Here is a 15,926-nt window from a genome sequence, read left to right as displayed (position 1 = left end):
ATGCAATGGATATCCATTCCCACAGGGTTTGGATAGGGAACTCCTGTTACCTGCATTCTGACTGCTTGCATACTATCATTTTGGAAATAGCTCTGACTTTTGATAGTGTCTGTGAGATGAGTTTCTAGTCATCAAAAAACATAAAAACAAAATGTCATGGTCATTAAGAATTGCTTAGCCCACCTAGTCTGGTTATATCTCTATCTATTGTTTAAGTTAAGGACCTTATTTAACAAACAGTTTATTAATTCTATTTCATGTTTTCCTACCCTGAACAAGAGCTGCCTTATACCTGTCTGGATCCACAGCAGGTTGGCTAAACATAGTTGTGCTAACTTACAATTCACTGAAATTGTTACAGCACAATCAATGGATACCATATGAAGACCTGAAGAAGAAACCCCTGACTCCTCTCAAATAAATATAACTACATTAAGTATGATTGAGATTATTTTTCTTCAGGATGTTCATTTTTTCAAAAATAGTTTGGTTGAAATTTTTGGTAAATATTAGCTTTGCCAAACTAAAACCCATACATTCATCATGGTCCTTGTCTGTCTCATTCATTCCTAATTTCTGTCATGGATTTTGACTCTGCCATCAAACTGCTCCAATCACCTACCCCCCTTAATGGAAATAATTATTTTTGCCTCCCCGAGCCATTAGCTATCTAACTCCATATTATACAACGACCCGCCATTAATATTCAAAAAACATGCACGCTGATTGGTCAGCGTGCACGTTGTAAATCAGAGTTATAGTAATGGAAAAAGGTCCGGTCGCCCGGACATTTTCTATTACTATAACTTTTCAGCAATGGAGAACGCAAGATCTCCGTTGCTTCACACTGTCTCGCTATGTTAAACTTATTTAACATAGCGAGACAGCATTAAAAAAAGCAACGGACATTCTCTGTTGCTTTTTTAATACTGTCTCGCTATGTTAAATGAGTTTAACATAGCGAGACAGTTTGTAAAAAGCAACAGAGATCTTGCTTTCTCCGTGGATTTTTACAAACTGTTTCGCTATGTTAAATGGGTTTAACGTAGCGAGACAGCTTTAAAAAAAGCAACGGCTCCGTTGCTTTTTTTTAAAGCTGTCTCGCTATGTTAAACCCATTTAACATAGCGAAACAGTTTCTTTTTACAAACTGTTTCGCTATGTTAAATGGGTTTAATATAGCGAGACAGCTTTAAAAAAAGCAAAGGCTCCGTTGCTTTTTTAAAGTTGTCTCGCTATGTTAAACCCATTTAACATAGCGAAACAGTTTGTAAAAAGCAACAGAGATCTTGCTTTCTCCGTTGCTTTTGCCCACAGCTCTGATGTTCTGAGTAGGCATATGTATGTGCAGTACATCAGAACTGCCTCAGAATACCAGACAGCTGCAGAAGGGCAGCAAGGAGGCATTATACAATGCCATTATTTAAGAAAATTAATTTTTTTTTTTTTTAAATAATGTCATTGTATAATAGCAATAACCCACTTCTGGGTGTGGGTAATGCTGGATTTACCCATGGTTGGCTTTGTTTGGTCACTCGGGCTTCGCCCTCGTGACCAAACCATGCCAACTGTATGCAAATCCAGCATTACCCGCACCCAGGCGTGGGTTATTGCTATATTATATCCTCTTGCTCTTTGGTGCATCACTTTCTGAAACAGACTACATTTCTTCTTCATTGTCTGCAGATATGCATCTCTTTTACCAACTCATGCATGGTTCCACTGATGACACTACACACCGCCACAACACCCAGCTCTTTCAGCTGTTTACTTCTACCATTTCTGTGTTAAGAGAAAAGTATGCTGAGGTATAACCACTTCACTTTCCATCCTTCCAATATTAAATTACTTTTCCAGTCCTATTTGCTTTAACTTTTTTTGCAGAACGCAGGATTCTTTCCTTAACTGGCAGTAGAGTAAATAGTTATCCCACTTCTGTAGCTGTAGTGCTAGTTAACACAGTCTGTCCCTCATTTACTTTACAAGCCATACAGAAAGTTTTTGATATCAGAAAAATACACTGTAAAAGTGCACCTTTTGTAAAGATTCATGTATTAAAACCTGAAAGAATCACTCTACCTGAGAAGGAAAGACATAGTCAGGCACGTCTAATACTCGTGGCCCAGTTGCACTGGTGTTTGTGTATGCAAGTCCTTTCATTTTTATGGAAACAGAACTTATGATCCCATCGACTGACTGGTAGCCTCTCTCATAGATGAATACCCACCTACAGGAGAAAGAAAATATATGGGAAGCTTTAATAACACTTACATACAAACAACAAAGTTGTGCTTGAAATTATACTTTGATATCACTTTTCATTGATCATGTATGACGCAACAGGATGTAGTGCTTATAATGCTGTAACCCCACTGAGAATTCTTTGTTTAATATATCTGAGTTTCTAAAAAAATCCACACAACAAACTTCAATATTAATACCCATTTGTTAAGCAGGTATGCCCACTGGACACACAATCTCTTCTCAAGGGGAATCTCAGAGCACTGTCTGATTAAGTGACTTGCTCAAGGTCATACTACAGACAAATGTGGGCTGTGGGAATCAGACCCTGTGCCTTAGGAACTACAGCTCACAGCCTTAAATGTTTTGACTTTAATAATTGACTTAGTTTTCACTGTCATTCGTGAGGATACAATTTTTGTCAGAGTGAGAGAACATGGTTAACAAACCACATTGCTTTGCCAAGGATGGTTAGCACCTGTCCCCAAAGGCTTTTGAATATGCTCTAAAAGATTGTCCTCCCCCATACAGCCTTTTTTGGCAATGCCAAATTGCCAAACATTTCAACGTAGCAAAATCTACCCAAGATTCAATACCAGGAGTCTAAACAAGAAGCTCCACTCCCTCCAAGCTCTACTCAGCCTGGAGAATGCGAACATCTATGCAGTTACTGAAACATGATTTAAAGCCACAGAGAGTACCGAAGCAGTGCAAGGCTTCAGTGCCTTCTCCACATTTACACCAGCAACTTCATAGATGGTGACTAAAGGTGGAGGTATCTTGTCTACATCAGTAACAAGCATACCATTAGGCTGGTTAAACAGGATGATGCACTGGAGTTCTTACACATCCAGATTACCATAGACAAAGTCCCACCATATCATAGCAAGCTACAGGTCACCCTCTATGTCTCATGAAACCCATAGCTCATACTTAGACCTATTGGATACACTCAATATTCAACCAAGTACAATATTCACAGGGAACTTTAATTATCCATCTATAATCCTGGAAAACTACATGACCTCAAAATTACAGGCAAACAGATTCCTTGACATTGTAAACACAAGCATCCAGCATTAGTTAGTGCATACACCAACTAGAAGTAGAGAATTACTAGACCGATATCACAAATATGGGAGAACGCAGCCCCACCCCACCCCTGTGTCATGTCCACTGTGATAAGGTTAGACCAGAAAGCAGTGTCCTTCAAAATAAGAATGAACTCTGTAACCCTAGCAAACCTTGTAACAGTGAGAAACTACTCTAAGGCACACTACCTTTTATTAAGTGACAACCTGTCAAAATTTCAGCCTTCTCCTCACACAATCCATTCACCTCTTTGCCGGACCCCCTCGTTTCCTCTTACCTTCTTCCTGTCTGTCCCAAATCTTCTTCAAAAGATTGTCTTCTGCTTTTCTGCACTTGCGCATGAACGACCATAATCTGTTGTCTTTGATCTTCTCTGCAGCTGGAGCTACTTTGGCTTCTGCTCTCATGCCCTCATTTCTTCATCTGTCCCACAGTGTGCATCCTACCACCCTTCTCAAGCATTTCATTTCCATCACTTCTAGCTTTTTCATCTGCTCTGCCTTTACTGCCCAGGTTTCTGTACCATACAGTAGTACTGGCTGCACCACTGTTTTGTACACATAACTTTTCAACTTCTTAGGCATTCTTCTGTCACACACTAAACCTGAAACTCTATGCCAGTTGGCTACAGCCCCTCTGATTCTAGCTTTGACCTCTTCATTCAGACTTCCTTCTTCTTACATTGGTAATGTTAAATACTTCTCCTCAACCACCCCTTGCAGATACCTGGAAGCTGTTAACCTGTTCCACTATCTTTCCTTCTATCGCAATTTTCAGCTTCTTCTGATTTCCCCAATTTGTTGCCATTACCCTGTTTTATCTGTACTTAGTTTCATCCTGTGTGCCTTCAGTTTTGCATTCCATTCCCCTATCCTTTGCTGCTCAGAGTCTGCCTCTAATAACACATCATCTGCATAGAGCAACTTTCTTGATCTGTTCCCTCCAACCTGTTTGCTAATGTAGTCCATCATCAGTATGAACAGCACTGGGCTCAGAGTTGAGCCCTGGTCCACACCCACTCCCAGTGGGAACTCTACTGTGAGACTGAACACTGTTCGTACTTGAGTCATTGGATCCTTGTACATAGCCTGCATGGAATAGACAACTAAGACTAATTAAGTCCAACAAAGCAAATTTTGAGATAAAGACAGCATCCCAGGCCAAGGACATCCATAACATCTTCTTTAGCTATGTCTGAAACTTTAAAGGCAGCACACAACAGTGGGCCGAACTGCTGGCAAAGGAGCCACATTCATAGAACCAGGAGACATTGCAAATCTGGCTGACAAATTCAGCTCCAACTTTATCTCCCTCTTTTCCTAACCACCCCCAGGAAATACCACCGGACATAACCCCTCCATCTATCAGTAAGGACCAGGTCTTAGATGCGCTCTCTACAGCCAAGTATATAGCTTCGATGGGTCTTGATAATATCCCAGGATGTCTCCTAAGCAGCCTGAAATATGACCTATCAGGACTACTGGAGTCACTATTTAACCATAATCTCTGCACAGACATTGTGCCTCATGAATGGAGGACTTCACAAGGGTGGACTATCAATGGATCCTGGGAAGTGCAGACTCATTATCATGGAAATGACATACTGTAGGAAACCTTCAGACAGAGGAACCAACCCAGTTTGGTTTAGTCAAAGGCACATTATTGGGAAGGTCACCAAGGCAACCAATGAGGGAAAAATGATGAACACTGCCTATTTGACCTAGCTAAGGCATTTGATCCAATACTCCACTTGGGCATTGTGAACAAATTCATAGAATTGGGTATAAAATTTATACATAACTTGCTAGATAGCCATCTGGCTCACAGACAGGACCCAAGAAGTTAGGAAGTGTAATGCCATAAAAAAAAGATAAAAAAAACTCTCTCGTCACACTGAATAGACAACTCATCATCATCATCCTCAACACCCTCCTTCTCACTTCCTACATGGGGAAGAGGTTTGACCACCTCCACAAAGAGGTAGGTCACCAGTGGAGTCTCCCAGGACTCTGTACTGGATCCGGTCCTCTAGGCATCTAGTTTTTGGAAGTCAAGGCCAATGTCAAGGGCCTCTAGTTAACCAAGTTTATAGATGATTGCAAGCTAGGAACAATCACAGAATTCCCCATAGGTTGATAAGTTCATAGATAAGTACTAAGCTAGATGCAATTATGGGCCATTTTAAACCTAGACAATTTCCCTCAAAGGTAAGAATCAACCCTGTACCTTTTTGCCTGTGAGATAAATATCTTAACCATTACCCCAACAACTAAGATACTTACATCTTACAAGAAGGGCTAACACAGACAAATGACTGGTGTCAAAGCCACAGCTTAAAACTCAATGCTAAGAAATGCATAATAGTACCTCTTGGGAAGTCAGTCACTCAGGAAAATCTACCTCATTGATAAAACACCTCTAAAAGTAGACAAAGTAGTCAGGAATGTGATGTCTCACATAGATAGTAACATGGATTTCAACCATTGTGTGTCTAAGATAGTAAGAAAACTATTTATGTTATCACTCAACTTATAAGTAAGGACATGGCATCTAGGTTCAGGTTAGTCATTGTGCCACTGTACTCAGTCCTCATCAGGCCATCATTGTGTATAACGCCCCCTTCAGTATGTACCTGACCAGGCACCTGCAACAACTGGAATGTCCACAGATGTTCTTCGCAGAAAGAATACAGGATGTAAACACAATGTCTTATGCAGATTGCCTCAAAGCCTTATCTCCATTCTCTGTTCCTATGACTGCTAAGAGGCAATTTATGACTGGAATTCAGGCCACCTTTGGAACCAGTTCCCTCTCGAAATGTCGGCACTCGAAATTCCAAGTGCTGACAAGTCAAAAGAAATATTAAAAACACAGGAAAAGAATACATTTAAAAAATCACTGTTTTCATTTAAACTTCTTTTTGGGGCTAAGCCCCCCTCAACTTATATATACCAACTCAGAGATCACCATACTTCAGAGAAAAGAGAATATTCTAAGAAATGGCATCTTGGACTTTGTATATCTAAGTCCAGTCTTTCAGCCATTCATTCTCTGTATTTCAGAAATCTTTCTAGCAGGTCCTGATATTTCAAATGGATACCCTTGGATCATGCTCTGATCGACCTTTTGCATATTCACAAAATGAACAGCACCAGTACTACTAGAGCTAAGAATTTTAACTTTGCTTGTGACTTAAGTAGGACAAGTCGGAATTCTGTAGAATAGGCTTCCCATCCATGTGAAGCAGAACCCTTTTCTAACATTGTTCACTTGCAACCTGGATCAGTGAATGGCAAACTGGAGATTCATCCCTGATCTGACAACTATGTCTTTGATGGACAAAGGCAGCTGTTAAATCATGCCCTAACTAACATACTCTCCTTAAAATAACTTAAAGGACAATAAATCATGGGATTCATTTGGGTTGCATAAATAGCCTTATAAAGGCCCCAGTGGTCATTAGCTTTTTATATAGCTATGAATCTGTGAATCTATGAATTGCTAGACTTAGTCAGAAAGCAAAAGGTTCCAGTGAAATTTAAATTCAGATTGTTGGATTCAGAGTCCAGAGTGCTACCTATTACACCATGGAACAACATGGAACAAAAACATTAGATTGGAAACTACAGTTATTGCAGCAACATAGGTTAACCAACAGTGAATGAATAATATCCTTTAGAGTTTTATAGGTTCATTCATAATTAATAATCGATATTTTGACTTTTGGCCATTGAGAAACTTGAATGTCATTAATAGTTTTGCTTTGTAATTTCTATCTCCTGTGTGAAAATATTTAGCTGTTGTTCTGAATTTATTAAAATCTAGAACATTATGGGTTTGTAGTGGGTTTGTTAGGCTTCATTATCACAACCCTTACTTAAATCTCTGTTGTATCAAGTGTATTTAGTACCTAGGGAAAACTGTTAATTCCACACAAGCACATGCACACACAAAAACAGACACACACACACACACACACACACACACACACACACACACACACACACACACACACACACACACACACACTTCAAGAAACTTCCTATTAAAGAATCTGTGTTGATTAACAATCCCAATGCACACTATATTATGAAGACATCATGTCCAATTCTGTCTCCATCCACACCAAGACCTGTAGTCTGGTCACTGTTTTGTTTCCACAAACAGAAAAAAAAATCATATTGGCTGTGATGCCCCACCACTGAACCAGTAATCAAGGAGCCTCAATCCTCACCACTGGCAACAGTAGGGGACGTACACTGAGAGGATAACAAGGTACACACAGTATTACCAGATGCAGCTCTCTGCAGTATACAAAGACCACAGTCATTCCGGGGTCGGTTTCTCCCTCTTTCTCCAGATCCCCAATAAGACTCCCCACTGGCACAGCTATAGAGTTCAGATCTCAGCTGAGTGACCAAACCAAGACCTCCAGCACTCTCTCTGTCCAACAAGTACTTTGTGTCCCTGCCCAAGTAGCTGACACACAACTCTTTGAGGCTTGATTTACACACACACACACACACACACACACACACACACACACACACACACACACACACACACACACACCTGGGAAAGGCTAGCAAAATTTACTAACTATACCCCCTTCTGCCCAGACTATAAGGTAGTTATTACTGCCACTAGTCACTCCTTATCAACTACTTTAAGGCCCTTAACAAAGGGTGTTCAATCTTACTGTGTAATGTTATTATCAATACAAGTAGTAGTTTGACCAAGAGCAATGCTATTATGAGTGGCCCACAGTGTCATCAAATAAATATGCAAGTACTCTAGAACTTATATATCTCTAGACAGATCAGCCACAATGAAATGTTTAAATATATTTAATAATAAATAATAAAAGAACAAGACAATACTAAATATATATTTACAGTGACATCAGAATTCAAAATCACAGGAAATATTTAAAACAACATTGCAAAACAAATAAATGAAGAAAAACATATAAACTATGCTTCACTATATTCCTATCTATATCTAAGAGAGTTATACTGTAACCTAAGAACTTACTACAGAGCAAGGCAAATGTGTGGTGAATTGATTTTCTAGCTGATATTGTCAGGTCAAAGACATAATACAGAATGCTCTCTCACTAAGAGACTTCTCAAATTAATATAATCTCAAATTAAAATAATGTGTGAAAATACGTAGACATCAGATCTTATGCAGATGGTGGAACAATTGCATCCCTTCACATTTCAAAACTACTAATTATTTCACCTTAAAGACAATACAGAAAGCTCCCTAGTATAGACATTGTGTCTGTTGCTGCACTGAAACTGATAGACAACATATTTTTATGGCGTGTCCATAAGGTAATTTAATTTCAGTTATTTTTCTGAAGTTAATCTCCTGTATTCCAGTTTCCACTGTTAAAATATACATTTAAACAGTTACAATAGTGCATGTACATTTCTGTTCTTTTCCAGTAGAGTACATTGTGGATACATTTCAAGCACAAGCACTCAACAAAATATCTCTTCAGCACACGTCTGTACAAACCATCTTATATGACATACAGTTCTAATACATTTGTAACACAAGCTTCTTAGATAGATCATGTTGCTATTCACAAATGACATAATTATTTACAAAATTCCAGATTGCTGTGCTGGCAGTATCTCTGTTTGCCACACTTCTATATAAATAATGTTGATATTCACAAATGACATAAAATTAGTTACAAAATTGTGCTTGTGTGGAATTAACAGTTTTCTCTAGATAATAAATACACTTGATACAACAGACAAAATTCTAGATAGTTGTGCTGGCAGTGTCTCCTTTCATGACAGAGACTTCCCACATTGTATTGCACTTCAGTTTCACAGCTGACATATTTAGCCCACGGAGACAAGTCACCACCAACATCCTTAACTTGGTACAAGGTACTGTATTCATTCAAAAAGAGACAATCTCATTGTGATGCCCCACCACTGGCCCAGTAATCAAGAAGCCTTAGTCCTCACTACTGGCAACAGTGAGGGCTGTACACACTGGGAGGATGGCAAGTACATACACAGTAAAGTGCAATTTCACTTAAGAGTACACAGAGACTACAGTCAGTCTGGGGCTGGTTTCCTCCCTCTTCCTCCAGATCCCCAATAAGACCTCCCACTGGTACAGCTATAGAGTTGAGATCTCAGCTGAGTGACCAAGCCAAGACCTCCAGCACCCTCTCTGTCCAACCAGTGCATCATGTCTCTGCCTAAGTAGCTGACACACACACTCTTTGAGATTTGATTTATACACAAACATATGCACGCACCTGGGAAAGGCTGGCACAGGTTTACTAGCTATGCCCCCTTTTGCCCAGACTATAAGGTAGTTTTGACTGCTACAAGCCACTCTTTTATCAGCTACTTTAAGGACCTTAACAAAGGGTGTCCAATCTTATTGTGTAATGATACTATTAATCCAAATGATAGTTTGACTAAGAGCAAGGCTATTAGAAGTGGCCCACAGTGTCACCAAATAAATATGCAAGTACTCCCAGAACTTAAATATGTCTCACAGATATCAGCCACAATGAGAGATTTAAATATATTTAATAATGAATAATAAAAGAACAAGACAATACTCAGTAAATACACACAGTTACATCAGAGTTCAAAATCACAGGAAATGTTTAAAACAACATTGCAAGACAGTCTCAAATAAATAAAGAAAACATAAGCTATACTTCACTATATTCCTAACTGTATCTAAGAGAAATTACTGTACCCTAGTTAACTTACTTCCAGAGCCAGGCAAGACAGATGTGACTGGGTTTTCCAGCTGATGCTGTCAGGTCAAAGACAAAATACAAAATGCACTGTCCCACTCTCACAGAGTTCTTAAATTAATATCCCAAATATTACTGCTGGGATATTTGCAGAATGACATCACCTCTTGTCATCTGACTATCCCAGGCAAAACCACTGATGCAACTACAACATTTAGCATCTGCAAAAATGCATAGACCTTAGGTCTTTTGGCAAATGGTGGAAGTTGTAAAACAGTTTACATTCCTCCACACTTACAGACAGTACAAAAAACTTCTAGTTCTAGACATTATGTCTGCTACTGCACTGAAACTGAAAGATAACATCTCTTTTGTTTATGGCCCAGCCATAAAGTAACTCAACCTCAACAATTCTTCTGAAGTTTCAGTCTTCCTTGTTAAAATACATGCATCTAAACAGTTGCAATAGTGTATAAAAATATCTCTGCAGCACACATCTATACAATATGACATACAGTTCTAATACATTTGTAACACAGGCATATGAATCATGTTGCGATTCACAAATTTATTTATTTATTATTTATTTATTTCTAGTTTGATTACCGAGGAGGTCCACTGGGCCCTGGGGACCAGTTTTCAGTGGAGGCCCGGGGAGAAAAGCTCCAAAAATACAAATATAAATTACAAAATATGAAAAAATATAAGTGATACATTGAGGTGACCAGTTTGTACAATAGGAACATTCATTATTACAAAATAGTCAAATACAACTTCACTAAGGTTATTCTAAAAAGGTTATAGAATTATAAAGCTGTCCTTATAGAGTAATTTGAGAAAATGCTTTATATAAGCACATTCTAAAAAGGCTATACATTTATAAAGCTATTTTTATAGAGTAATTTGAGAAAATGCATTATATAAGCACATAGAGAAGAGAGTTAAGAAAATCTATTTACAGTATTTACACAAGGGGGTTCAAAGATAAATAATTGTAGGACATTTTGAGAGCAAGGGTACATTCCACGTGGGATATCAATGTGTTCTTGGATAATTTTTAGGTGGGGTAGACTATATGCACTGCCTCACCTTTTTACATTCTAGGTAGGATATCAGTGTATTCTTGTATAGTTTTAGGTAGAGTGAAGACAGGAACATTTCCACTTAGTGGACAGATGTTTGAAAAGCTGAGTTTTGAAATTTTCAGAGTTTGATATTGTTCTTAAAGAGGAAGGGAGAGAGTTCCAAGTCTTGCCAATAGTGAAGGAGAAGAGAAGTTGGCCAGCTGGACTTTTAGGTTTATTGATAGCAATCAGGTTTTGATGTTCGGATCTGAGAGTTCTATTGGGGATGTAGGGTGGAATGATGTTAGATAGGGCAGGACAGTTAGATGGCTGAAATACAAGTTTGTGCGCTGTGGTGAGCTGCAGATAGTTTAGATAGTTTGGTAGTTCAAGCCAATTTAGGGATTGAAGGGAAAGGCAATGGTGGATGGAATTTTTACAACTGGAGGCAAATTTAGAGATTTTATTGTAGCAGCTTTCTAGTTTAGAGGTGATGGAGGATGATAAGTTGGTTAGGAGAGGAGCTCCATATAGTAATGAGGGCAAAAGGTAGGTAGTGGCCAAAGTGTGCCTGGTGGCGTGAGAAAGAAAGTGATTATTCCTATATAGTATGCCTAGTTTTTGGTGGGTTTTCTTAATATTTTGTTGAATGTGTATGTCGAACTTTAGGAATTCATTGACTATAACACCAAGAAGTTTGGCAGAGGGAACCACTTCAATAGTGGAGTTGGAGTTACTATGGACTTTGAAAGTGTCTTTGTCATAGGAGTAAGACTTTCTGGGGGAGAAGAGGAGAATTTTGGATTTGTTAGCATTAAGAGAGAGGTGGTTTTGGCACATCCAGTTTTCAGTGATTGAGAAGGCAGCTTGGGTTTTGAGAAGCAGTTCAGTGATGTTTGAGGCAGAACAGACTAAGGTTGAATTGTTCATGTATTGAATAATTTTGGTATTGGGGATAGCAGAGTGAAAGTTATTAATAAAAATATTAAAAAGCATGGGTCCAAGGATGGATCCCTGTGGTACACCTGTTGGTGTAGGTAGGAAAGAGGAGATGGAGTTTTTCCATTTGACTGCCTGAGACCTATCTGATAAGTAGCTAGAGAACCAGGATAGAGAGTTAGATGAGAGATGCAGGTTTGATAGATGAAGGAGAAGGTGTTTATGGGAAATGGTATCGAAAGCTTTTGAGAGATCAAACAAAACAGTAGAGACCAGGTGACCTGAATCTCGGGCTTGATTGATAGTTTCTAAGAAGGAAAGTAGAGCAGTAGTAGTGCTATGGCCAGAGCGAAAGCCATGTTGAGTTGGTGTAAGAAGATGGTTTTGGGTTAGAAAAGGCATAAGTTGGAAGTGGATACACTTTTCTAAGATTTTGGAGATTGGTGAGAGTAGAGCAATAGGGCAAAAATTTGTGATGCTGGTGTTCTTGCCTCCTTTGTGAAGAGGAAGGATGTAAGCTGAACGCCAAAGTTTGGGAATGTAATATTCATTAATAGATTTATTAATAATGATGCTGATTGGGAGTGCTATCCCATCTGTGGCACATTTTAGGAAAGAGGATGGAATTTTGTCAGGGGCATTAGAGCAGGGTGTAAGTTTAGGCAGAAGTCTTTTTATAAAGTTAGTTGAGACAGGTTTGAGCTCGAACCTGAGGGGAGGGTTATTGGAGGAATTGGAGGGGGAAGATAGGCGAACAGATGGGTTATTGCTAGGGAAGGTCTTGGTTAGGTCAGATATTGTTTGTACGAAGAAAGAGTTAAATTCTGAGCATAGTTCTAGGTCAGATTTACTTGGGTCAGGGCAGGGATTATTTTTGGAGCCGGGATTAAGGAGAGAGTTTATTGAATTCCAGAATTTCTTGGGGTTGTTGTTATTGTTAGACTGGAGGTTGGTGTAATAGGATTTTTTGTCCTTGGTAATTAGTTGTTTTACTTGGTTACATAGTTGCTTATATTGGAGCAAGGTGTTAGGAGGTTTATTGTTTTGGAACAACTTCCATAGTTTGTCCCTTTGATGCATAATTTGTTTAATAAGTTTAGATAGCCAAGGAGCAGTATTTATTTTTACCCTTTTATTCCTGATAGGGCAAGAGAGTTAAGCGTATCTAGGAAAACAGAGTTGAAGTGGTTGATAGCAACATCAAGAGGGAGAGTTTTAAGGTCTTGCCAGTTCATTTGTTTGAATAGGTTTGAGAAGGTTGTAGGGTTAAAGTTACTAAGATTATGAGTTAGGATGTATTGGTGTTGGTGAGGAGAAGAGTTGGTAGCGCGATGAATAAAGGCTGGGAGGTGGTCACTAATAATGTCCGGAATTGTTCCAGAATTGGTGATTTTATTTGAATTGGAGACTAGGATCCAGTCAATAGAGGATCCAGGGGGGGTTAGTTTTGTTGGGTCGGGTTATTTGGTGTATTGTTTGAGTGAAGTTATAAAGGTTGATGGCTTGGGAAGGAGAGAAAGAGTTAATTTTGTTCCAGTCAGTATTTACATCACCTAAGATGTATGTTTCATAGTTAACTTTAGTAGATGCCCATTGGAGAATGTCTTCAAGGATAGGGATATTGTTCCCAGGGGAGATATATAGGGCAATAATACAGATATTTTTGTGTGTATTTAGTTTCAGTAGTCCAGCTGTAAGTTCAGTATTTTTGAATTGAGGAACTGGAATTTGGACTCACAACCACTTAAAAATTCCAGATAGCTGGGCTGGCAGTATCTCTTTCTGTTACATTTCAATATAAATCATATTAATATTCACAATTGACATATAATTATTTACAAAATTCCAGCTAGCTGGGCTGGCAGTATTTCCCTTTGTCACACTCATCATAATTCCTCAGTTGGCAACTTACTTTCTGACTTTGTGCACATTATCTCCTACACAGCAAATGTGTACCATTTCTGTTCTATTTTTATCATGCTTCTGTGTATATCACAAAACATGCAATTAAATGTAGTGGGGATGTATAATGGCTAGCTAGTCCTGCTTTGTGGCAATTTGTGCCTATAGCGGGTTTGAAGACCATTATTTCTAGTTTGATTACCGAGGAGGTCCACTGGGCCCTGGGGACCAGTTTTCAGTGGAGGCCCGGGAGAAAAGCTCCAAAATACAAATATAAATTAAAAAATATGAAAAAATGTAAGTGATACATTGAGGTGACTAGTTTGTACAATAGGAACATTCATTATTACAAAATAGTGAAATACAACTTCACTAAGGTTATTCTAAAAAGGGTATATAATTATAAAGCTCTCCTTATAGAGTAATTTGAGAAAATGTATTATATAAGCACATTCTAAAAGGCTATACATTTATAAAGCTATTTTTATAGAGTAATTTGAGAAAATGCATTATATAAGCACATAGAGAAGAGAGTTAAGAAAATCTATTTACAGTATTTACACAAGGGGGTTCAAAGATAAATAATTGTAGGACATTTTGAGAGCAAGGGTACATTCCAAGTGGGATATCAATGTGTTCTTGGATAATTTTAGGTGGGGTAGACTATATGCACTGCCTCACCTTTTTACATTCTAGGTAGGATATCAGTGTATTCTTGTATAGTTTTAGGTAGGGTGAAGACAGGAACATTTCCACTTAGTGGACAGATGTTTGAAAAGCTGAGTTTTGAAATTTTCAGAGTTTGATATTGTTCTTAAAGAGGAAGGGAGAGAGTTCTAAGTCTTGCCAATAGTGAAGGAGAAGAGAAGTCGGCCAGCTGGACTTTTAGGTTTATTGATAGCAATCAGGTTTTGATGTTCGGATCTGAGAGTTCTATTGGGGATGTAGGGTGGAATGATGTTAGATAGGGCAGGACAGTTAGATGGCTGAAATACAAGTTTGTGCGCTGTGGTGAGCTGCAGATAGTTTAGATAGTTTGGTAGTTCAAGCCAATTTAGGGATTGAAGGGAAAGGCAATGGTGGGTGGAATTTTTACAACTGGAGGCAAATTTAGAGATTTTATTGTAGCAGCTTTCTAGTTTAGAGGTGATGGAGGATGATAAGTTGGTTAGGAGAGGAGCTCCATATAATAATGAGGGCAAAAGGTAGGTAGTGGCCAAAGTGTGCCTGGTGGCGTGAGAAAGAAAGTGATTATTCCTATATAGTATGCCTAGTTTTTGGTGGGTTTTCTTAATATTTTGTTGAATGTGTATGTCGAACTTTAGGAATTCATTGACTATAACACCAAGAAGTTTGGCAGAGGGAACCACTTCAATAGTGGAGTTGGAGTTACTATGGACTTTGAAAGTGTCTTTGTCATAGGAGTAAGACTTTCTGGGGGAGAAGAGGAGAATTTTGGATTTGTTAGCATTAAGAGAGAGGTGGTTTTGGCACATCCAGTTTTCAGTGATTGAGAAGGCAGCTTGGGTTTTGAGAAGCAGTTCAGTGATGTTTGAGGCAGAACAGACTAAGGTTGAATTGTCTGCGTATTGAATAATTTTGGTATTGGGGATAGCAGAGTGAAAGTTATTAATAAAAATATTAAAAAGCATGGGTCCAAGGATGGATCCCTGTGGTACACCTGTTAGTGTAGGTAGGAAAGAGGAGATGGAGTTTTTCCATTTGACTGCCTGAGACCTATCTGATAAGTAGCTAGAGAACCAGGATAGAGAGTTAGATGAGAGATGCAGGTTTGATAGATGAAGGAGAAGGTGTTTATGGGAAATGGTATCGAAAGCTTTTGAGAGATCAAACAAAACAGTAGAGACCAGGTGACCTGAATCTCGGGCTTGATTGATAGTTTCTAAGAAGGAAAGTAGAGCAGTAGTAGTGCTATGGCCAGA

General features: G+C 38.7%; 1 protein-coding gene across 3 annotated transcripts in view; it reads right to left on the bottom strand.

Moving 5' to 3' along the window:
* P2RX1 (purinergic receptor P2X 1) overlaps positions 1–15,926 on the bottom strand; it is an 834,383-nt gene that overhangs the window by 534,781 nt on the left and 283,676 nt on the right. For all 3 annotated transcript variants that reach the window (XM_044082908.1, XM_044082906.1, XM_044082907.1), the window contains exon 2: positions 2,080–2,227. In XM_044082908.1, the coding sequence (XP_043938843.1) occupies positions 2,080–2,227 (148 nt within the window). The remainder of the gene's footprint in view (positions 1–2,079; positions 2,228–15,926) is intronic.

The sequence above is a fragment of the Protopterus annectens genome, chromosome 9.part0 (genome assembly GCF_019279795.1).
Source record: "Protopterus annectens isolate FY-2018-M chromosome 9.part0, PAN1.0, whole genome shotgun sequence".
Taxonomy (NCBI): Eukaryota; Metazoa; Chordata; order Ceratodontiformes; family Protopteridae; genus Protopterus; species Protopterus annectens.
The sequence above is the reverse complement of the archived record's forward strand: the minus strand, read 5'-3'. Positions and strand labels throughout refer to the sequence as shown.